Source organism: Cyrtonyx montezumae, unplaced genomic scaffold (genome assembly GCF_038088225.1).
Source record: "Cyrtonyx montezumae isolate F1298 unplaced genomic scaffold, pur_monq_1.0 scaffold_17, whole genome shotgun sequence".
Taxonomy (NCBI): domain Eukaryota; kingdom Metazoa; phylum Chordata; class Aves; order Galliformes; family Odontophoridae; genus Cyrtonyx; species Cyrtonyx montezumae.
This window is the reverse complement of record NW_027071903.1, coordinates 13774585-13798330: the sequence shown is the minus strand read 5'-3', so window position 1 is coordinate 13798330 and position 23746 is coordinate 13774585. Positions and strand designations below refer to the sequence as shown.

Sequence of the window (23746 nt, the reverse complement as noted above, 5' to 3'; positions counted from 1 at the left end):
GTGTTTCCATCAGATTCGATGATCCATCACTTTCTGCATATTTTACTTCTCAGTAATCCCAACAGAACCCATCCTGATCTGCTGACGAACCCAGTTCACTTTAATACTAAAAAGTCTCATTTTTGCAGTTTTTTTTTAACCTCAACTGCACTAATAGTACTATTATACCTCCTTCTGGATTGCATTTTTGATTAAGCCTTATAGAAAGCATATTTACAGATTGGAAAGCCTAGAAGATATGACTTCTCCAAATTCAGAAATTAAAATAACTAGCTTTAGGATACACAGGTACCCCTACTGAAGACTTAATGACTGATTGACAGTTCCCATTAGAGACCAATAAGCAAACTGCAATCTGGGAAACATCTGGCCCAAGTACTCCTCCAAAAAATTTAGAAAAAACACCAAAATAATGATTGAAAATATAAGTCCACTGTCTGTACCGCAAATAATCCACCAACTGAGATATTTTATTGCATTTATCTGAAGTGCAAATGCCTTTGGATAAAAATTAACTTTCAAATATTTCTCATAGTTAAAATTTCCCTCAAATAACTGTCAAGTTTTCAGTTCCAGACATTAGCCCTCTTCCAAACCAAACTATATTTTCCTAAAAATTGATTCAAAATACTGACTACTGTTCTGCAGGCTGAATGTCTCAGTTGCTTATAGTCAGCAACTGAGTGCAGTAGAAGAGGCACTTAAAATTAGGAACAAGAAAGCAAATAAGATCTCACATGATACTTCCAGATACCTCAGATCACATGAGGCATAAACAGTTAAATCACTGCTGACACCCAGCCAGCTGACCACACAAACACACACTCCTCAATTAGCAGTCAGCAGGAATTCAGACAGACCTCTTTTGCATGTTAATCAATTATTAACACACTTCATTTAGGCATCTTTCTAGAAAACTTTAGCCAAGTACCTAACAAATTGTTTGCAGAAGGTATCAGAACATTGATATAGTAATTGTGTTTAGTCAGCTCTAAAAGGTAAAGAGTTCAGTGAATCCACTGCTGATCTTATAAGGACAGGTTATTGGCCTCCAAAATTGATAAGGCATAAGATAGGCCATCTACCATCTGCATACTGTGTGAGAAAATGAGTTGAGAACAGACACAGAATACAGGAATTTATTTTTAGAAGTATATAACTGAACTGATAAGAAGAGTGCAAGATTGATTGTAATTGTGTAAATGTGAAGCAGGTATCACATGTTTTTCTTTTTTGAGATTGATATTGTCAACAGAACAAAGGGGTTAAGTAGGTTCCCTGTTTCTTTGCAATTTCCCTGTATGAATATATTGTCCTGGAAGAATGCAAAGTCAGAGAAGGCATGAAAACAATTCAGTAATTTAGGTAGCCCTGTCTTCCCCCAACACACTTGAGGGAAGAACTCTAAGACTGTCATCTTAGATTTTAGTCAACATCGCCTTGGATACCAAACTTTCAGGCAGGACTCTGGAAGTAAGGTTTTGACTTTTGCCGTGTTTATTCTCTATTCCGATACCACGTGAATAACCTTTGATGCTTTAGCTAAATCTTAGAGAGAAAGCAAGCAATTGCACTAGAGTATTTTGCCTTCTACTTCTGTCAGTTTGGTCCCTGTTCTTTCTACCTTCCTGTGTATAAACACACTGCAGTCATCAGCACCATTTGATGGTGCGCAGACCAGCGTATTTCAATCCAAGCAGCCTTGCTACTGCCTGCATGCCTTGTGCCACTCCTCCTCCATTAAGGAGGTTCAACTGCAAAATTGCTCACTTCTTCCTCAGCAGGTTAGTTTTCTAGTGCTTTAGCTGACAAATGACTACAAAATGATTGCTAACTGCACAACGAAAGCAGGGAGAGCACTAATGAGCTATTAGCTTGGCTTAGCAGAAGCTCGCTTCAGCTAGTTCAGTAGCTCTACACATCTGAGATCTGCTGGCAATTCAAGAATATCTCAGTACCTACAGCCAATTGTTACAGGGTTATATTCAAGCAGTTTATCTGCTTTCAGATTAGAGAGGCTCCCAGATGCTGGCCTGTTGTTTGTTTTTTTTTTTATTAGTGCCTAGAGAGCAAAACATTACCCATATAAAAACAGTGCCCCATATTTAAAAGCTACAGCTTCCTTCCCCATTACTTGAGTAAGCACAGCTTGCAGCTCTAAGTGGGGTCATTACAGGAAAATTTTGAGAACAAGTTACACTGGGTCTTATGACCATCACTGGTCTAAAACATTTATGAAACAATCATTATGTTGACAACATTCCTTTAAACAGCATTCCTTCCTTCTTTAGTCCGTAAGATCAGATGGGTAGCTTGCCACAGAGTATAACTTAGAGGAGTTCAAAACATCAAAACAGAACCAAGAGAGAATGCTCAGATCATGAAAACACATTTACTGCAAATCATGTGTAAAACTGAAGGTCTAGATGCCAGCTTGAAAGATTGAGAGGATCAGCTCCACATACACATCTCACACGGACTCCAGAAGCACCTCAGGCCTGTACTGCCCCATAACGCAGCCTGCAGGCACCTCGGCCCCCTCTGCATTTGGCATTCTAGTGCAGCGTGGGTTTCTCACCCCTCTCTCAAACACCTCTGTTAAGCCAGCACTCAGAGCACCTCCCTGAGAAATGATTTCTCTTAAACCTACCGTCCTCTCCACAGTAATTCCTAAAAAGCTTATCTGAGCATAACATGCCACAGACACAGGAAAGGTGAAGAAAAGGTCATGAAAAGCAAACTAGAATCAAGATGGAAACATGACCGACAGTCACTCCTTCTCCTCCTTTATTTGCTTGACCTTCACTTACCATGTCATGTCCAACTGAAGCTAAGCTCCTTTTGCAGGTGTTTTTTGCTTGTTTTTTTTTACAAAGACATCAATTTATATCATCAAAAACTTCATGGCATTCAGTAGCAAGTTATAGCAGGTCACTGCCTATGAGTGCCTACCCTCCCCAAACACAGAAGCCTGAAAAATGGTAAAGATTCAGCGTTTCCAACCAGTACGTTTTGGACAGGCCAGGACCAGACAGCAGAGAAGAGTGTATTTTAAGACACAGAAGAGTAGATGGTGCAAGTTACATACTGTGTGGTGATGAAAACTCTCAACAGCAAGAAAATCTGTAATCCACTCACTGATGTATCTGTGTTCAGGCACACAGCATTACCCAGAATTTCTCTTAGGAATGTATAGAGCAGTATAGAGCAGCCACTGCTTTTAAAGCCAATCTTAAGTAATGCATAAGCTTACAATAGATCATCAGAAGAAACTTTGTGCTGCTATATTCAGTACTCTGTTATCCCAATTGCTTCTAAATCTTCTTTGATCCCTTCATAGCTAGGGCTGAATATTGGATCAGCAACAAAAACACTCTCACCTGTCAGGAAGAAGCTTGCCACTAAAGTAAGCACCAAGACTTACTGCTAAACCCAGCATTACACAGCAGAGAGATGGGATAAAAGATCGCTTGCAGCCTTCAGGGACAGCACTCAGAACTGCTCACATTTCAATTCCAGCCTCCTAGGAAATCCGTTCTTCCGAATCCACATTCGGACAGCTCAGCCATCTGCTTCAGCTGTGAGCTCACAGCACAGTGCCTTTTAAAGAAGTTCTTGTCCAGCAGTTACTCCTTGCTGACAGTTTGTAGCAGCAGTAACAGAGCCTAAACTACTGATACGAACAGAGCTTAACACTAACAGCGTTCTCAAAGTTCTCCCCTTTCCTTACCTTTTCTTTCCCTCTTTATCATCACAATTATTCATGCAGTGAGAGCACACAGCATACAGAACATGTTTCCAGAACTGACCGCTCATATTAGTGCCACCAAATGGCCCTGGCTAGTGTGTGGGAATGCTTCAGGGACTACAGCTTCAGCAGACAAGTTGTTAAAGCAGTTAAAATTTATTCATGATACAAACGGACACAGAGAGCAGCTAACGTTTAACTCCTCAGGACCTATTAGACAGGCGGGTTCTCTGTATTTGCTGTGAGTTACCGGGTGCTCCCGGTCAGCAGCACAGGCCAGTAACATTCGCTTTCTGCGCAGCGAGGTGACATAAGCCTGTTGTTTTCAGCTCCTCGCGCTGAGCGCGGTGACACGCAGCCGCCGCTCCCCGCCGTGCCCACGGACCCCCCCGCAGCAGCGCGGACGCGCGCGGCACTCCCCAGCCCCGGGGCACCCGGCGCTTCCCGAGCCCGCAGAGCCCCGCGGCACACACACGGGCACGGCCCGGCCCGGCCCCACGCCCGCCCCGTGCCGTGCCCCCGCCCGGCTCTTACCCAGCACCACGGGCGGCCCCGCGGGCCGGCGGCGCGGCAGACACCCGGCGCCGGAGCAGAGCAGCAGCAGGAGGAGGATGCTCAGGAGAGGGCTCCTTCCCGGGTGCGGGCGGAGCCTAGCGCCGGCCGGCGGAACCATCGCCCCAGCGCATAACCCCGCAGCCGCTTCTGCACCCCTCCCGTTGCTCCGCCGGGGCCGCCGCCGGAGTGCGGCTCCGCCGCCCGGCCCGGCCTGAAAAGGGCTCGCCCCGCCCCGGCCGCAGCCGGCCCCGCCCGCGCAGGCGTCACCAGTCGAGCGCAGAGCCGAGCGGGGATAGGCGAGCTCAGCTGCCGCTTCTCCGGCTCCGCTGCTGCCGAGGTGCGCGGCCCCGCAGCAGTCCCGCAGCTCCGGGGCGGTGGGTTCCCTTCAACGGAGCTGCGACCGCGGTTGTGCGGTCGCGGTGGTTCCTAGAGGTGAAGTAAGGGGTGTTTCGTTTCAGACTTGTGCATAAACGTAGCGCAGAATGGGTGCGGTCTGTATGGTTTGAGGAAAAACAAATAAACCTTAGTATTGCTACAGTTTTTCTCATTGCAGAGTGATGGGATGAGTGCCAGCATAAAAGCTCATGGGCAAGGCAGTACTTCAGGCAGCACCTGGCTAATGCAGCAACTAATTTGTTCGTGGTATCATTGGGGCCAGAAGTTTGGCAACACTCTAAAACATCATTAAACGTTTACACATGCAGAAAGAAGAGGTGGACTTGTAATTACAGGGTTTTAAAGCCAGAAGGACATGAGCCGTAGTGCTTGATCAACAGCAGTTAAAGCTGCTCGCACAGGATGAGGTGTGCATTGGTTAGAGGTGGTTGTGGAGAGGAGGAATGGAACCTATGGAAGCAGAAACCGAACAGAGGGAAGAAAAAGGTGCCCAGAATCACTGATCACAGCTCAGTAAAGCTTCCTTGCTTCACTCGTACATCCATTCCACTTTTTGAGCCAGGTATTATTGCCTCGTGCTCAGGGAAAAGCTGCTGGGGCTCTGCAACAAAGGCAGCACAGTCTGCTTCAGGCCTTTCTGAGTGCCTCAGTGTCATGCTAAATTGCAGAAATATGCCTGCCTTGAATGGTTTACATGCTTTTGTGAGCAGTATCACAAACCAAGAAATCAGTGGGAGAACCAGGACTCTGTAGATGTAGAATGTAGAAAAGCAATGTAGAAAACTACTTTCCATTGACTTATGCGATTCAGCCAGCTACCTATAAGGTAGAAAAATGAAACTGTTCTTGCCTCGCTGACCAGTACATGTTTGTAGCTGCTGCAAAGAGATGCATCAAATGGATGCACATGAAAAACAGACACACAGCCTATTGACTGGAATTGAGAAAAAATGGGGTGGGGTTGGGGATGGTGTGGCATTAACATGGAACGAGGAGGACACATCCTTCCTCCCAAAATAAGACAGAGGAAGAAAATGCAACGAATCACTCGAGGAAACTAGGGACAAGTCTAAATCTAGGATCATGTTTTTCCTGGCCACTGCCACACCTGCTATATTTATGCTAAGGGAAGACATGACAACATCCAATACATGCAGAGGCCTTGGTCTGTCCCAGAGACAGGTGCTTAGTCACCACACAAGTGGTGACTTGAAATGACCTCCTACTAAAACAAACTACAGGGTGTGTAAGTATTACAGTCTGTAAAACTGGTTGCAACACTGATCCTGGTGTAGGAATTAAATGTTACAAAATGCAGTGCAAGACCTTACCGAAAGGTAGAGCAGTATTTAAAGAAAACTGATTTCAGACAATTTGTCCTTCTCTCATATTGATGTGTTCAGTCCAAAGCACCAAAATACCCATGTCCAAATAGTCAGGTGTGCTTTTTTTTGTTCATTTGTTTTGTCTCAGTCTTCTATTTCACCCTGTAAACACTGAGCAATCTCACTGCCCATTGTCTTTGTTTCTTCTTTTAGAAGTATCTTTATGAATGCTATTTTCTGCTGCTGAGCTAACAGAAAGAGAAATGGCACCTCTGACTTAGGTAACCTTGTTGCCATCATCCTATTGTCAGAGGGTAGCTTTTCTGCTGCGAAGTCCTTTCTGCTGTAAGCCTCTGGTAGCGCAGGCCTTTTGATGTTGATCAGAACACCTCATTCCTCAGTGTTTACCAGCGTGCCATTATTTATGTCCTTGATTATCAAATATGTCATTTCTGTAACCCTTATTTTATTAGTTCTCATGATAACACAGAGATATATCTATACTCGATTCAGACAAGTGTTGGTATTCCTGTTGTGAATCCGTGCACTCTTCTAACAGTTGGGAGTATCCTCACCTTTTCCTCTTATTTTTCTCCAGGAAAAGCCTGCTAAGCACGTAATTACTATTCCTTCTGCTGTGCAAGCCCTGGTTCTTTAGATAACAGTCTCTCAGTTGATGAATCAAGTACTGTTACAATTGCTGCTTTTTTGTTGCTTCCTTTTGGTAGATCGGTACTGTTAACATTGGAAAAGAAAGTAAACAGAGCTCTTTGTCTTTATAAGGTTGTTTAAATGCTAACAGCAAATTTCTATTCTCACTGAATGCCCGGTTTCATTGACACTAAGAAACAGGAGGAACCAAGACTATCTGCAAAGCCACTGAACGTTTCTTTCCAATTAGGTAATGCTCTGCAAATAAGTCAGTGCAGCATATTTCTGAGTAGTGTTGTTATAAAGGCAGTCCTCTGTCTCTCCAAAGAATGACTTGGCAGCAGGACATTTACACAGTAACTGTTCAGGGCCATGATCATACACATTCACACGACAAAATCCTACTTGTCATTGTTCAAGGAAAATGTAATAAATATCAGAACCAACTGCAGGTCTGAACTGACAGCGGAGTGCCAGCAAGAGTATTTTTGGAAAAGGTATGTACACTGCTTCCTTCACATGCCTCACATCAAAACCTGTCTGGTCATGAAAAAGGAAGTTGTTAGAATTTAAACTATTTGCAGTAGTACACGTTTATCATTTTTATGTAAGGAAAAACATATATTCCAAAGACCACACTTTTTTTTTTACCACTGTAGAGAATTCTTTTTGAAGTATATAATCAGTATTCGAGCAAAATATTCTTTACTTCTTTCCAAACAAATAGCAGAATTAAACTAGGTTAAGCACCAGAAATGAGAGTATCTGTACCATTATCTTTGTTTAAGACTCCTTGAGGGCTTAGACTGGCAGCTTGACAAAAACGAGGACTTGAATATGAGATTGCTGACTAGTTATTTAAAATAAATGATCCTTTCCAGAAACCTAGTATTTACTTAAACACCTTTTATGTGACTGAACAGAATTCTGTGTTTGCCTCTGATCCTTAGCATTTCAGTAGTGTTTGTATTGGCTGAGATATCCCCAAACATGATTGCACTGTGCTAGACACACTTCTAGAAAAGCAGCTTTACCCCAAAGATGAATGTTCACATCAAATAAGGATAGTGCACAAGAGAAGGAATACACAAAACAAATGATTTACATAGTAAGAAACTACATTATATACTGTCTGCTGATCAAGCAGTAATGTTTATAGTACTGGGACATGTTTTGCAACTGAGGTGATTTTAAAAGAAGGATGTGTAGGTGACCAAGACATTGTCACAGATCTACACTGTAGGCAGAGAGACCCATGTCACTGCTTTCTCCGTTGCTACTGTGTTTCTTTGAGAAATTTGTCAAGTTCAGAATATGTTAACAGTATCTTCACCATTCACGTCTCTCAGAAACATGCTATTTTAACTTCTACTGCCTCACAAGATCTTACCAGCCACCCTAGTTTTATTGCATTTGGATTTGCACCAATAAAAATTACCTTGAGATGCAGAACCTCGCCTTAATGGAAATGAGAGTAGTAGAATATGGACGTTATCACAAGTCTAATAGGCAAAAAGGAAGATAAAAGATCTGATAGTATGCCTGTTATCACATTTACAAAAAAACACAATCCTTTGTTCTGCTGCAGTGGTTTTCTTTAGTCATCTTCCACGTTACTGAATGCACAGACAACATCTGCTGCTCATTTCATTTTTTCCTGCAGACATTGCTGTAACATCCCTTCCCAAATTCCCCAAAATTTTCTTTCTGTGGAAAACATTGTAGTATCTGTAGGATACTATCAGTAGGATCTGTGACGTCTCTTCTCTTTTTCCCTGCCCCACTTAACATGGTGTTCTGCTTTATAAATAAGTTACATTAGTTCTCACAAGTTTGAACTTGTCTGGAAAGGAATCAAGATTGATAGGGAGAAGTCAGGCCTGTAAGCCATGCAGCCTGTGAACCAAATGCATACGCTGGTGTGAGGGACTTAGGGAGACTGAAATGGTACATGTTTCTATTAGTTTGCCACAAGCATTCAGATTCCATCAAGTTCACTTTCAGAACACCAAACATGTCCAGTCTCAAGCATCATTAGAAAATTAAGGTTTTCTTAAGGAGGTTGCCAAGCGTTTCCCCTAGTCATTCTTCTGTCTGTAGTGCAAAGATTTCTAGAGCTCTTTGGCACAGCAGATTTACCCTCCTACATTGTTCTGCATTGGTGAGGATACTGACCACTGTTTAAATATGACTTTAGTTTGAAAAAGAAGCACTAAAATTGCATTACGCTTTTTCTTCACTCTCTGTGAAGCAAGACAATCGTCTTTTTCTCAAAACAAATATTAGCCCTTGAAACTCAGCTCAGGAAGCTTACTTCCTCCTTCTCAAGAACAGTTTGAGGTTCAGTTGAAGTCAGTCATACCTGGACAAAGTATTCTGGTTTCAGCGCAGGTTTGGCTGACCTGTACCAGCACTTACATGGTGCAGGTGACCTCCCTGGAGGACAGTCATAAGCATATGTTTTCTCAAGAGCTTAAAGTGTGTACTGGAAGAAGGCTGCTTCTGTGGTTTTTAATTTGCTATTAAATAACTATTAAATACGTGCTGTATATCCATGCTATTCCATATATGCTGCAATATGTTTAGCAACACAGTTGTTTTTTTTAATAACATTTTTTCAGTGTGAAACAACTCATAGAAGAATCAATAAATATCCCAGCCATTCAGTTCAATTCTTAGCCCTTCTTGTTAAATCAGCAAGAAGAGGCTATTGTTTCCTTACCTTTAACGAACTTTTTTTTGTTTTTAATCCATTGTTAAACATTGTTAGCACACATTTTAGAAAGCCCATTCCCAGTTAAATACAACAGTTTTTAAACTCCAGCTCTATAATCCCAGAACACTGTCTGAACCAGCGCGGCAAAGCTTTCCCTTCCTTTTCTTTCTCCTTGCTTCCTCAGCACTTTGCGCTCACTTCCATATTGTTCCCCATGTTACTAATCGCTAGCATCAGGATAGGAAACAAAACTTGAGATCAGTTCCTCAGTCTCCTTAGGATGAGTTTGTTTACAGTGCAGAATGGGAACAGAAAGAAGGGGAAGGGCACTGTGGGTGCAGAAGTGCAGGCTTACATGAATGTCAGTCTAGAACGTCAGAGCCTAGCCCTCTGCCAAGGTAGGATGAACACGAGTAACATATCCTGTCACTGTCGTCTCTGTCTTCAAACCTTTAATCTGTATAAGGTGATCATATTACTCTTTCTAAGCCACATCAATTAGTGTTTGCAAACCATCTGTGTAATTGAGCTTCACAGTAAGTTGTGAGCACCTAATGACTAATAAGCCTGCCGTGATCCTAAGTTTTGAGCAGCCTGCTGTAAAGACAGCAGAAAGCCATGCACAGATGCGTTGCTAATCAGGAAATGTTATAAAGCAATTAAAACAAACTTTTAAGGTAGAAAGTGATAGAGAACATATTCATACATTCAGTAATCCAGGCCTGTTATACTTGCCTTACTCTTCTAAGGATTTAGAGGCTTTCCAATGTAATCCTAGTATTTGGCCCAGTATAGCAGGTACTCTGTAACAATAGTACTACTCGAAAAATGATGTTTAGAATAGAAACATTTTTAACTTGAACTACTCATTCCCTGACTTTGCAGAGTTACACAGTATATTTTTCTTAAGGAAGACAAATAACTTTTGTTGATTTTGAGATTTACAGATCTCTCATAGCCATCATATCAGATAAAATGCAAGAAACAATTCATCTTTTGGTATTTTAATCACAAGATTGCTTACTAAATTTCAGCAATAAGGAAAAATAGCATTTGTCAAATTTATGTATCTGTGAAAGCAAGTGAACTTCTGAACTTCTGTTTGTAGTTAGTGCCTGGGGGAACTCACATAGCCATGAGAACAACCAAGCTTACATTGTGGTTTGATTTGATTCATCTTTAGAATTGACAGGAAATTACAGTCCTGGAAAACCATATCAATAGCATAGTTTTGCAGAGTAGACACATAATACGTATCTCCTTGGTCTTTGAACCTTTTAATGTTATAAACTACGAGATGTTCATTCCCTGACAGGACCCAGAGATTACACTTACTTAAAAAATGCTCCATATTTCCTAGGATCCGATGAATGTTCATAGATTATGTTTGATCCATCATAAATTGTGACTGACTTTTACAGTTCAGCCCTTCAGTTACTGCATTTTTTGTCCCAGCCAGAACAGCAAAAGAAACTCTAAGATGCTGCATTGCAAAAATCCTGCTGAGTTAAAGAGAATATTGTTAGGAACTCTGAAAGTGCTGGGACTTTGAAGCAGTGGGATTTTTGCTGATGGTTTACTCAGAGTACCTGGTACCACTGAAGAATTTTGAAACTGGAGGAACAGTTACGTGTAGGAGGAATGTATGATAAAAATTTCATCATCTGTGGCATGGTGAAAACTGAGTAGGTTGAACCCTCAGGGACAGCTTACGTCTTGCTCAAGTTACTTCTAAGTTACAGTAGTTTCCCAGCACATTGCATGAATGATAGTCTGTGATTTTTTACTGTGTAGAGAAACTCATGCTCTCTGAGATAAAAAGCTAATGAGTCTAACAAGGCTGTACTAGTCTTCGGGCAGGATACTTTTCAGATGAATTGGAATTGGAGAAAAAATAGAAAATAAGTTCAGCATGCTGCTATTATAAGGCTGGCATGTTTTAAAAGATTGTAAGAATGACCAGAACATAGGAACATTCTTGACAAAGAAAGCAAAAGAAATCCTGTTTGTTTGTTACATGGCATGAGTCAAACAGTAGCAATTCAGGATTCTAGCACATGTGTAATGAAAAGGCAAGGAGACCATTCTTGTATTTCGTATGTAATTTCATGAAGTGTCATACCTTGTTTGGTGTCCTGTGTGATCTGGGAGTCAGGGAAGTTGCTGAGAAATACAGGGCTTCAGAAATTCGCTAACTCAAAGCTCCTTCTGAAAAGAGGAAGCACTGCTTCTACTAGATCCAGCTGATTACTGACAGAAGTTATTACATTTCTGGAAATGCAAGTGTGTCCAGAAGAACTGAAACTGGTGTCCATTAGCGATTTTCTGAGGGGCATGTTGGTCTGTATCTAATCTCATTAAGGTTCCATTTACGCATTTTCGGTGCTGAGTTGTACAAACACTGAAGAATGGAAAAACATCTGACTGATCTTACTTTTTGAGAATTCGGTTTGTCCTATAGAAAAATAATTTGAGAGGTCCTGTTTAGTGAGTACTTTAGTACTTTAGTGATGTACAGAATGGGTTCTTTTAACTGAGGGATGCTTTAAAGATACCTATTTTTTAATCTTAATTTTATGTTATGGCTCTGTGGGTCTGAAACACATACTCCCACTGAGAGGTGCATCTGTAAAATAGCTTTAGATATAGAGATATAACACATATAGACTACCCATGTATTTTCTATTCTTTAAATCCAGTTTATGACATTAAACATGAAATGGGAGTAGGAAAACTGACTACAGTTAAGAATCAAATAAAAAAGATCCAAATTTTACTGAGGTTCTGTAAGGAGCATTAAAACAGAATAACAAAATGAGTTGTTCAGATCTGAGTTTGGACTGACGATTTGTGAAAATAAATGCCTGATCTGTTATGTTTCGCTTATAGCACTTTCCCAGGAAAGAAATAGCATATAAATGCATCTAATTTATGCACTAGCTCTTGCCCTCCCACCCCTTGGGCGTGCTAACTTAAGAAGTGTTGCTTGATCATTCCTATAAGAACATAGTACACCTTCTGGACTGAGGGACATAGGCAACTGGGAATGATTAATCATGGGAAACTGGTGTAAGCAGCAGCACAGTGAGCAGCACTGTGTCACAGGATGTGTCAGGCCTGTCAGTGCAGTACTGTTGTCATAAGAAAATGAAGTTCTGACAGACTTTTGAAGGTCATTGTTCTAATCCTTCTGCTCAAACCATACCTAGCATCAAAATTAGATCAGGACAGTCATCCTGCTGGTCCTGTTAATCAAATGGTCAGGAACGATGAGCAAAGAACATAAATTGACCCAATCTTAACAACCTGCTATTGCATGAAGGTTTGGCATCTCATGATTTTTCACAACAGAGGTTCACATCAAACAAAAGTGGAAGTGTAGGTTAAATTTGTATCATTGAATGCTCTATATGCACAAACCTTGGAAGCCAAAGCACAGATATTTCACGTGGCAGTGCTGTTTCATTCTCAGATTAACATCATCTCCTTCCACTGATCTCCTCAGGGTAGGAAATGTAGTCACGAATGCACAGTTCCAATTATGAGCTTGGGTTTTACAGTGTTGTTCAGCACCTGAAACTTTAGACAACTTCAACAGCAGACAATTTTAATAACTTTCTGCCACTCCATCTAGTCTTTCTTTTTAGCAGGAGAGGGATCAATGAACTACATTGTCAGGTTTTAGACTTCAGAATGATATTTTAGAGCCATTTGTAAATGTAAAAAAAAAAAGACTTGCCAAAGACTGCCTTGACGTAATACTTTGAGAGAACAGATGCAGTAGAATGATTTTTAATGAATATGCTATAAACAGCTTGAGAAGCTTTCAATACTGCTGTTATGCCAGGTTTCAGACATGTTACTAGGATTACACTCTGTAAAGTTTTTTATGGTATGGTCATTTATCTATTGGCATTTGACAGCTGAAAGTGGGGAAGCCGAAGAAGTCAAATTACAAGTTGAAGCAGTGGTAGAAAAGTGATACTGCTATCATGTGACATAAAAAGAAAATTTCTGCTGAAAGCAAGAAATAGAGGATCTTTCACATGGCACATAATTGGTCTCATGATTTCCTCTTTAAAGATACGCTATTATAAGGGGATTTGAACTCTTCTGCTTGAACCTTATCCTAACTTAGCTTGCAAACACAGTTTTGCTGCATTTGTGTGCTGCAGAGATGTGTTGATTAGCTAGAGAAAATGGTTCTCTCAGAGTTCATTACTGTCTTGTCTTGGGTATTTCCTCATTTTGGCAAGCTGCTGTACAATACTAACTTCATTCTTTGCTCAGAGAAAATTACTGTTCTCAAGTAGCATAGGCTATCAATTTTAAAATTTTAAATTCTTTTTAAACCTCTGTTTAAATTGTTTTTCTATGTTCTTTAGAGTCAACTTCTTGATGTCTGTATAACCTTTTGTGGAGTGTAGTATTACATAATTATCAACAGTGCTTCAGCCGACCTCCTAAGCTGTAGATTTAGTTTAACATTGTTCAAAGCCTGAATCTCACAGATAAAACCTGGATAACATTACTGACTGGATCTGTGATTTGCAGTTTAAAACTGTTATGGTGAGGGACAACCCTCCTCGGCCAGAGCTCTCATCAGCTGTAGCTGATCTAGGATGGTTTCCTACCCATAATTTCCCTGTTACGTGCTCTGTTCACTCAGTAACAGCTCTCAAAATGCACCAAGGACCACGATTTTGTATCAAGACATGTTGCACATAGCAAACGTTTTGCTAGGTCATCGTGAAGTACATCCAGCTAATGCAGAGGAGAACCAAGGCTTCTGGTACAGCAATAGTTTCCGTAATAATGTGGTCGGATACCACATATCTCGGTTAATATGCAGCAACTCAAAAGACAGGGAAGCAGCATTCACAATAAAAGTAGTCGTACATCATTTGTTGTGTAGGAAAAAAACAACAGATTAATATCTGAGGTACCATTGAATACCATTATGGACTAAGTGCATCCCACATAGGCATGACTTGAGACACAAAGCCAAGAAAAATAGCTTGCAAAATTAAAACTGACTTTCATTAGATACATAATAATTATATATTTGAATGATGCGTGACTTCTACTGATTTAAGCACAGAACAGGAGACACAGCAAAGTAAGTTTCAAGACTGCTGGGCAGAGGACAGTCTGTGGTATAAGGATGACAAGGCAAAGGATCTCTATGACCATGGAGCATATGGAGTAAATGGGGAAAGAATAAGTTACCTTTGAAGAAATGACAGATAAGGGGTTAAAACAAATTAAGACTATAGAGAGGGTGGATAGGATCACTGTTCCTTCTGGTGTACAAATGGTGAGTAACCAGATGAGCTGATAGGAGGCTGACGAAAAGATGTGTTACTTCACATGGTGTATTAAAGCAGAACATCTTGCTGCAGTAACTTCTGCTGCCAAAAGTGTTCTGGAGTTCAGGCATAATCTTCACAAGTCTACAGAAAAGTTGACCACCGAGCATTTTTGTACACACAAACTGTGTGTGGGACAAGTAGAGTCAAACTTGGTTGAGGACCTCAAGAGGACCTCTTGATCTGACCCAAAGCTGGAACATATGAAGCAAGAATGCCTAAATCCAGGTCATGTTAGTAGGCTCATGTCAAATGTAATAACATGAGATCAGGGGACTTTAGAGTTAATGTTATAGCCTTACATTCCATTACAATCTATACATTAGTAGATTTTTAACAAGAAAATCCACTCCATTCTTGAGCCTAAGTTATAAGTGCCAGCACTTCCTGCCATGAAAACACTGGAAAAGTCATCACAGCCATTTCAAGTATTAAACGAGAGTCTTATAGAAAAAATAGATCACATTACAGAATGATAATAACAAATCACCAGTGCCTAAAGATGGCATGTCTTACATGCTTTCCATACAATATGTTACATGTGTGTTCACTAAAAACTGTAACTGTACCTCTGTGGCATCTCAGAATCAATCTTGACTACTTTTTATTTCAGAATAAGAATGCTGGGTCAGGACCATTCTGGTCAGCAGCACAGTAGGACACACCAGCTTCTCTCTGGCCATGCAGAACAACATGCCAGGTATGTTAATTACTGAGTGACTGAGGGTGTTAAGTGTTGCCCTTGAAGTGTCTTTTGCATGTTCATAGGTGGCTGCTATAGAGCATGAGAGAAATGTTGTGTTTTTCACAAGTATAGTCTTTCTACTTTCCACAGTTAACAAGATTCCTGACAAAAGGCCACAAAACCAGGGCTTCATATCTAGCCTGGTGGCCTGACGTATTAAATGAGTTAAATAAGACTCTTAATCTGCTCAAATCTGCTGAGCAGGGTTGAGAGCACAATTTATTTAGTCTGCTTTTCAAAGAGTCTAGGAACATATTGATGTAAATTGCGCTAAAGGAAGTGCTCATATTGCTAACCTTTCCAAGTTTGTTGCTTCAGAGGCATGGAGAAATAGTTTAGATGCTGTTATTTTCATGGCAGAGCTGTCCTTTTATTAGTTATATATTACAACATTGTAAATGATCGTTTATCAAAACAGTGCTTAGCTAGAATTATGAGACTATTTAGAAAATAAAATCATCTGCAAGGTAGAAACAACAGTGATTTCCACCTAGGAGGTTTATCTAGAATATGTTATCGACAGTAATTAAATTTAAGTTGTAAACATTTAATCTTTTTATGCAAGGGAATAGGTTTTGTAGTCTCAGCCTTGAACTTCATATACCACATACAGACAGTGGCTATGCCTTCCTCATCTGCAGTTTTACCCAAGGAAGCAATAAATGGTTCCCCAATGCCACCCTCTGTTGAAAATAAATAACTACATGAAAAATCCCTTTTCATAAGGTCAACGCATGTACAGCAAAATATGGCAGATTTTTGATCACAAGTCTCTCTCTAAGAGGCTCTAAAGACTTTCATTGCATTGCTGAATTTCAGTGATGTGAATGCTACAGTAACGCAGTATTTACATGAAACTAAACAAAGTAAAAATGGCAGTAGGTTTAGAAAGAGAAAAAATGAGTAACTTTGGCAGCAAATCATCCAAGCAGCATTTGACATCAGCAATTTATTTATTACTCATAAGAGTGTGTAAACAATTCATTTGTGTTCGATTTATCCAGTAGCAACTGTGATGCCAAATATGCTGAGGTAAAGGTTTTGGATAGCAATGCTTTGTGTACATACAAGTAGAAACTTACTGACAGCTGATGTAAATACAAGCCCAGTTCTCACCTTCATCTGTAGCAAATGTATACATTTACTGTTTGCAGGCTTGTGCTCTGAACAGCGTACTATTTCATAATGTTGAAAAAAAGGTAGTGTTTTTCAAAAATCTCTACATAGTTTTTATTCATATTCCTGCTTGTATTCAGAGTTATATATATAGATCTCCACTATCTTAATTAGTACCTCTACTCTTGTGGGTCTAGAATGTCTGGTTGTACAAGGACGGTGTTTCAACATATACTTTAATAGTTTCCCAACTGCTGATCTGATAGCTCAGTCATTCTGTTATAATAAAGGCACTCAGTGTAAGCATGCATGGCTGCACGTACAATGTGCCTTTATAAGCACTCCTATCATGAGTTCTAAAGCAGCTTTCCTGAATACAGTACACAGGAATTCTCTTCTCTGTCCAGCCATACAAAACTAATGCTATGGGCTACTGAGCTCGATAAGGGGATATTATTTTGTAATATCATTATTAGAAGACCAGTTAACAACAACACGGCAGAGTATGATGCTCACTTTCTAGTAATAGTGTGAGGTACAAACCTTTTATTACATTCTGGAGTTGATCCCTGGGTAGCTCTTCATTAAGGTATTTTTCCCAGTGATGAGGAAGCACTGAGAGTATTCTCAGTTGTATTTACTACATCACAGGCTATTGCAGATAGTGTTTGCAAGAATTTAGAAATGTCCAGTACATGTCTTTCCCTACAGTGTGCCTTCCTTTGTGGTACAAAGTTACAGAGGAGAGACATTATTAGCTGCTGTGGGCATTACATTTATATAGGAGACTCTCCTGTAATCAGGAAAGCGAGAAAGCAACATTTACAGCAGCTTTTCAATAGCAAATGGTATCAACTTACCCTAGCTTAGGAAATGGACTAGCCCATAATTTCTGATCAAGGTCATGTGTGAGTTTCGCACAGTCTGAGCTTGTTGGGAGACAGCTATGTCAGTTGTACAAATGCAATCTTCTTTCAACGGCTGAAGAACTAAAAGATTTAGACTAGTAACTTCCTTTGGCATCAGCAGGCAAACAAGGATACTAGCATCACTTTCAAGCACTGCAGCAGATACATGATACCTGGTAGTAATTAATCATCATTTAAATACAAGCATCCAGTAGATTGTTCAGAAGAAAACAGTCGGAGAGAATTGTAGAAGTATTTTTGTGACAGTTACTCATACCAGTTACATGTGATATGAATTTCCCAGGCATCAGCTATTCTGCAAATTGTTACAGCAATGCTTTTATTGGATGGGAGGATGGAAGTGCTTTGAGAAGAGGCTGCTAACACACAGACTGGGGTCAGAAAGTTCTGGGAGTGAAATTCTGAGAAAAAACAGGCAAAAGATGAAAATATAAATTACAATTTAAATGTATTGGTCCAAAACCATCAGCTATGTGAAAATGCTTAGTGGTGGTGCAAACTGCAAACTATCCACCAGAGGGAAATGCATGCTTAGGAAGAAAAACAAACACTTTGAAAGATGAATGAAGTATCTCCCTTATACTAAAAACACTGCAAATTCAATTCAGGATTTTCCTTAGTAACAGCACAGCCTTTCTTAGTTTTTGAATGTTTTCAGGAATTATTTTAAAATCAAAAGATAACACAGTTAAAGTTTCTCATGCAGATGACTCTGTTGTTGCACTCCATATAGAAACTATGTATAAATACATGCACACAAACACACACGAAGTCATATTGAGACTTTTTAGACACAGAAATGCAGCCTAAATTCACTGCGAATTCAATTGCAATTGAAAGCAATTAGACCAAGTTTATAAGGGCAGAAGTCCAGCTCTGTGTTCACACATTAAAAACCCCACCACATTTGGTCACTGGAATGGCTACTTAGGAAGTATGTTATTAAATGTATTACAGTGCTATAGGAAATTTCTTTTAAATTTCCCAAAGGCTTGTGCCATAGTAGGGTAAATGTCAACAATAACAGTTGGACTTTTAGAGAACATTTAGAGACACCTTGAGATGAATCTGAAATTCTTGTAGTGATCCAGCAACGACATAGAGCTCTTAAAAAAACATGATCCTCATCTACTGTTAACTCTAATATCTGTGTTACATAACCTAAAGGCCTTCACAGTGATACTCAGGAAATCTCAGCATTTCACCTGTCTGCAATTGTTCTTGAAAGAAGGATCTCATGCTGTCGCTGCCATTCCAAGATTCATCTGGTTTCTTGTTGGATGTAAATATTTCAGCCACTCAATGTCTGTACAAACGATACACCCAATGGAAATTTCTGAAGAGGAAAATCTGGCAGAGCTATTGAGCATCTCCCCTCGAATGTTTTTTAAAAAATAAGTGTCTGCAGTGTACAGAATAAATGCACCACTGGCAGTAAGTAAATAAAAGGCCCTGCCAAACTTACTTGTGGAGTGAATGACATGCATAACAGTGATTTCATTACAAGAAGAGACACTGCTCAGCACTTCCTTTCATTAGGAGATTTTTAAGCGTGTTTTTTTGGAAATTCCCTTTAAAATACAAACAGTTGTTTTGGGTTTTTCTCTACTCATTATGTAATAAATGCAGTTAAAAATAAAAGGAGCTGGCTTTATGTATCAGATGAAAAACAAATTAAAATCTCAATCACACAGTGTTTTGATAAAGTAATGCTTGACTTCGGTGGAGTTACTCTTAGATTTGCTGTTGATCTCATTATACTCTTATGGGATCGAAAACTGCTAAGCTGATTGGCACCAGGAGATGTTGTAATCCTTCTTCCATTCTGGAAGATATTTCTTTCTGTTGTACACTATATTTGCCAGGTTTTCAGTACTTTTAGGAAATATTTAAGGAAATCTGTATAACAGCCTTAAACAGAGCACAGTATGCACGATTCCTTGTTTTAGTGCTTATTTTACAGAAAATCCCATTCTAGTTTCACTTCTGTGACTTGCTTATTTTTGTTGGTGCTGCTGTTTTAGTTCCTCCTTTAATTATTTGGAACCAGACTTTAAAATAAAATGTTCTGACATCATAGTAACAAAGTACTTAGATATTCTTTGGCTGGACAGTGAAGAACTTCTGATTCACAAAAGATTTGAATACTGCACTAGCTACCAAGTTTTCTAGGGGATAACATCATGGTGTATCGATGGCACAGCAGGACAACCAGATCCTATACTTTCTGAGAAACAGACTGTTTCCTCCTAACCCTGTATGCAGACTCTTCTGGTGGTTTTGTTTGTCTGAAGAACATTGAGAAAAACAACTGCCTCCCACTTTATTGCACTTCTCACTACAAAAGCTGGTTTCTTTATGTCAGCATGTTTCTGAAGCACAATCCACAGTCCCTCTTGAATTTTTAGAAGAGATGACTTGGGAGTCAGAGAGTACAATAATTTTTCATGTTTTAGAATGGAATTTCATGTAAAACATTTAATGCACATTTTTTATTTATCTGCACTCTTTTCATTCTTTATAAAATGAAATCTCCAGTTATTCACACAAACAAAAGCATAAGGAAGGTTTCTTCCTCCTCACTGTCCTCACAGGCAGATGTAACGAAGTAGGCATTTTAAGAAAGGGAGGTTTCTGAAAATCTATCTCCATGCTTTAAAATCTGCTAAGTGTGATGGATATGTAATTAAGAAGTAAGCCAGGTGCAACACTGTATTTTTATTTTTGCTTTGCATGCAAAAAATACACATTGTTTTCCTAAACAACAGAAACATATGTGGTCAGATGGTTGTGAGCATTAGGATGTGAGGTCACATGCCTTACTAGACTACATGATATCAGTTAGGGAAGTTTCTCTGAGGTCGCTTACTTGTGTTGTCAGAATAAGAGCAGAGCACCAAGTGCCAAGGATATTACCTTCCAAAAAGGTCTGAAGAATATCCAGAATGAGTCAAAGTGAAGAAACCAGCACCCAGGTGACATGGAATACTGTGAAGCTCGTAGTTTGCGTGATACTGAGCTTGTCATTTATTATTGGGACTCCTGGAAATTGCATTGTCATCTGGACTGTTTGTACTAAAATGAAGCAAGTGTCTCCGTCAGTGCTTCTGATCTTGAACCTGGCCATTGCAGATATCCTTGTCCTGATCACTTTGCCAATCTGGATTTATTCCTTTGCTGACTCATGGGTTTTTGGAATCATCTTCTGCAAAATACTGGTCTTCGTTATTTACTGCAGCATGTATGCTAGTATATTTCTGATTACAGCACTGAGCTTGGAGAGATTAATGGCTGTGTTTTACCCTTTTGCTGTTCAGAGATACAAAACGAAGGAAAAGACTTCTGTAATCATGTTCCTCATTTGGTTCCTGTCTATAGCTTTTGGTATTTCTATCATTCCATTTCAAGAGACGGACAAAATTAATGGTGGAGAGCAATGCACGTGTCGCAACTACTCTTCTACCAGACAGAAAGTGTCTTATCTTCTGCTGGAAACTCTTGCAGGTTTTGTAATTCCTTTTTTAATTATATGCACCTGTTATGTGTGTGTTGCAAAAAGAATAAGCAAAATGACTTACCAGACGAAGCAGCGATCGGAACGGCTCATTACCAGCATTGTGGTGGCATTCATTTTATGCTGGTTCCCTCATCATCTTTTTAACATCCTAGACATTATTTCAATTGAGATGGAACTCTCTGAGGAAACATATTTGACTCTGGAAAAAATTGTAGACACAGGAGAGTATATCTCTGGAGCACTTGTGTTTATCAGCAGCTGTATTAACCCTCTACTTTACGCTTTTGCTGCACGAAAATTTCAGAATCACCTGAGAATTGCCAAGATATCAAAGCTCTTCGAACAGATGAGTCAGACTGTGACAGATGAAGACAAGAAAAAGACTCCTTCTGGAGCCAAACAAGAAACTATTTCAGTAGGCATGGAAAATCTCTAACAAATAACATAGACTTAGTAAATAATGGGGTTCTGGGGCATCTACTTCAGTAGTCCTTACACCTAGAGACAAGCAAGTGTTGTCACAGTTCTGTATGTTTTAAAAGAATTGGCAGAGACAGTCTTGTTTGGTTCCTCAGCTGGTATCTACATCACAGAATCAGGTACCTCACTGATGCTGAGAACTCAGCAAGGTGACTGGAACTGTAAAGTGTAAGGAATGCAATGGTTTTACTTTGCCACAGAATTGTGATTCTTAGAAAAAGTGTAGAAAACAGAAACAGTATGTGGAAAGCAAAATTTGGGAATTTAAAACTTAATTGTGTTTGCGGAGCAAAACTTAAAAGTGGTAAAAATTCCCTGATATATAATCTGAAGTTCTAAGTGAGAATGATTGGATTCTTGTTATGGGTGAGAATGGATTTCAAGAATATTAACAGCACTTAGAGTTTGTGGGTAGATGGAAAACAAAGGTATTTTTATACCTTTTACACCTTGTTTAGGTTTGAAAGTAACAAGGGTTGTTGACACAACATAATTTAAAGAAGTATCTTACATTAATATTAATTAAGGTATTGAGTGTGGCATGCCTTTTCAGAAAAAGGAACAAGAAATCCCTGTCCCATGACAGTTACAGAACCCACGCTATATTTGATTTATATTGCATACCTTAGTGGCAACTAAACTATTGATGTACCTAATATTCATAGTATGAGTATTCTCAAAAGATTTGACTCAGTTAAGCTCACAAGGTGTCTATTAAATTCTGAAGGAATTTAATCAAACCCTACAGTGGAGGGAGGAAACATCTGTGGGGTTTTTTTACATGTAAGAATGTTTTGGTAGCAGTAGAAAGTGCCTAATATCCTAAGAATTTCACCTTGAACATAAGACCATCTTTTTTCTCTTGTATAATAGAGTAGAACTTGCCTTGAGGGAGCAAATAGATTTAGGACTTGCAAGGAACTTATTTTTGTTTTGTGCGTGGAAACTCAATGTGAAAAGACTGCGCAGCATCAAATGTTTGCTTTCAATTGGTATTTTTAATTTCAATTGTGTTTGACATTTTTGATACTTACCTTTGCTTATTTTTATATCAAAGATTTGTAATAAGATGAAGTTAACTATTGACTGCTAAGGTTTATTGTTACTGTCTTCTGTTGTAATATACTGCAGATTGTGTTTTGGACATCTAATAGTTTTGTAACTCATATTTACTAAGAAATTACGAAGGATGAACTAGAACTTAATTTGCAATAACTAATTGAACAGATAAGGAAATTCAAGTTGTATTAATTTAGTTTGAAAGCTGGAATAACACAGGGAAATAAACCCCTTATATGTCGATAGTAGAATTTTTCTAATAATTTTGCATTTGTATTTGTTATTCCTATTTTCTAAGAAGAAGGCATTTTTTCATCTGACAGAAAAGGAAGCATTCACCATACTTTCCCACACCGCTGACTTTCCATCAATTGGACTGCTTCACTGAGGTTAAAAGAAAGAAAACTTCAGCAGGACCTTGTTTACAGCAGATTAAGAAGCACATGAAATCCCTCAGAGCTTTATCCAGTAAAACTACCACTTTTTCACCCCAGTAATTATTCATTAGTTGCTGTTAGCATATTAAATATAGCAATACCTTGTAATGATAGCAGCAGTGTTAGTTATCTAGTGTATAACAAAGCAAAGATGTATTTCCTAATATGTTTTTGAGATAGCAGTCACAATTCAATAATGAGAACAGATAAAGGTAATAAGCACAAAAATAGTTTAAGTTAGTTAGAGTCCTGGGCCACAGAAAACCAAGCACTTCACAACTTACAGCTGGGAAAAGACTGAGATAAAGTTCAGGACAAACTACCTGACTGGAACTTTCTGTCAGTCTGTCCTGTATCTAGTTATCATCAATCCTAGGAAATGGGCTGAGCCCTTTAATCATGTGTGTGTGTGTGTGTGTGTGAGACATCTATCTCTTCTGGTGCCATGTGCTATTCAAGAAGCCTTCTAGGAGCATTTACTGCATGTTAAATGTGCTATGCCCAACCCAGGACGAACTATAAAGAGAGAGGAACCAGATAGTATGTACAATACTGCCTACTGCAGTAAAAGATGCTAAACAGCAGCCTTGACTAATTTCACCTTTCTACAAAGCAAATGGAGCTAATTCTTGCAGTCGTTAGTTTGCACAGATAAAGAGCCACTGATGTAAAAATTTGGATACACAGCTGTAACATAAGTGGA

At 39.5% G+C, this 23746-nt stretch overlaps 2 protein-coding genes across 2 annotated transcripts in view; one reads left to right on the top strand and one right to left on the bottom strand.

Moving 5' to 3' along the window:
- The window catches only part of PLA2G15 (phospholipase A2 group XV), a 345808-nt gene extending 341347 nt beyond the window's left edge, over positions 1–4461 (bottom strand). The window contains exon 1 of the mRNA XM_065733317.1: positions 4283–4461. Coding sequence (XP_065589389.1) covers positions 4283–4421 — 139 coding nt within the window. The 5' untranslated portion in view covers positions 4422–4461. The remainder of the gene's footprint in view (positions 1–4282) is intronic.
- Positions 4462–20454: 15993 nt separating this feature from the next.
- On the top strand, positions 20455–23072 carry LOC136047202 (leukotriene B4 receptor 1-like). Its single transcript, XM_065734255.1, has one exon. It carries the CDS (start codon positions 20496–20498, stop codon positions 21501–21503), a length of 1008 nt encoding a protein of 335 aa, XP_065590327.1. The 5' UTR covers positions 20455–20495; the 3' UTR covers positions 21504–23072.
- The last annotated feature ends 674 nt before the right edge of the window (positions 23073–23746 follow it).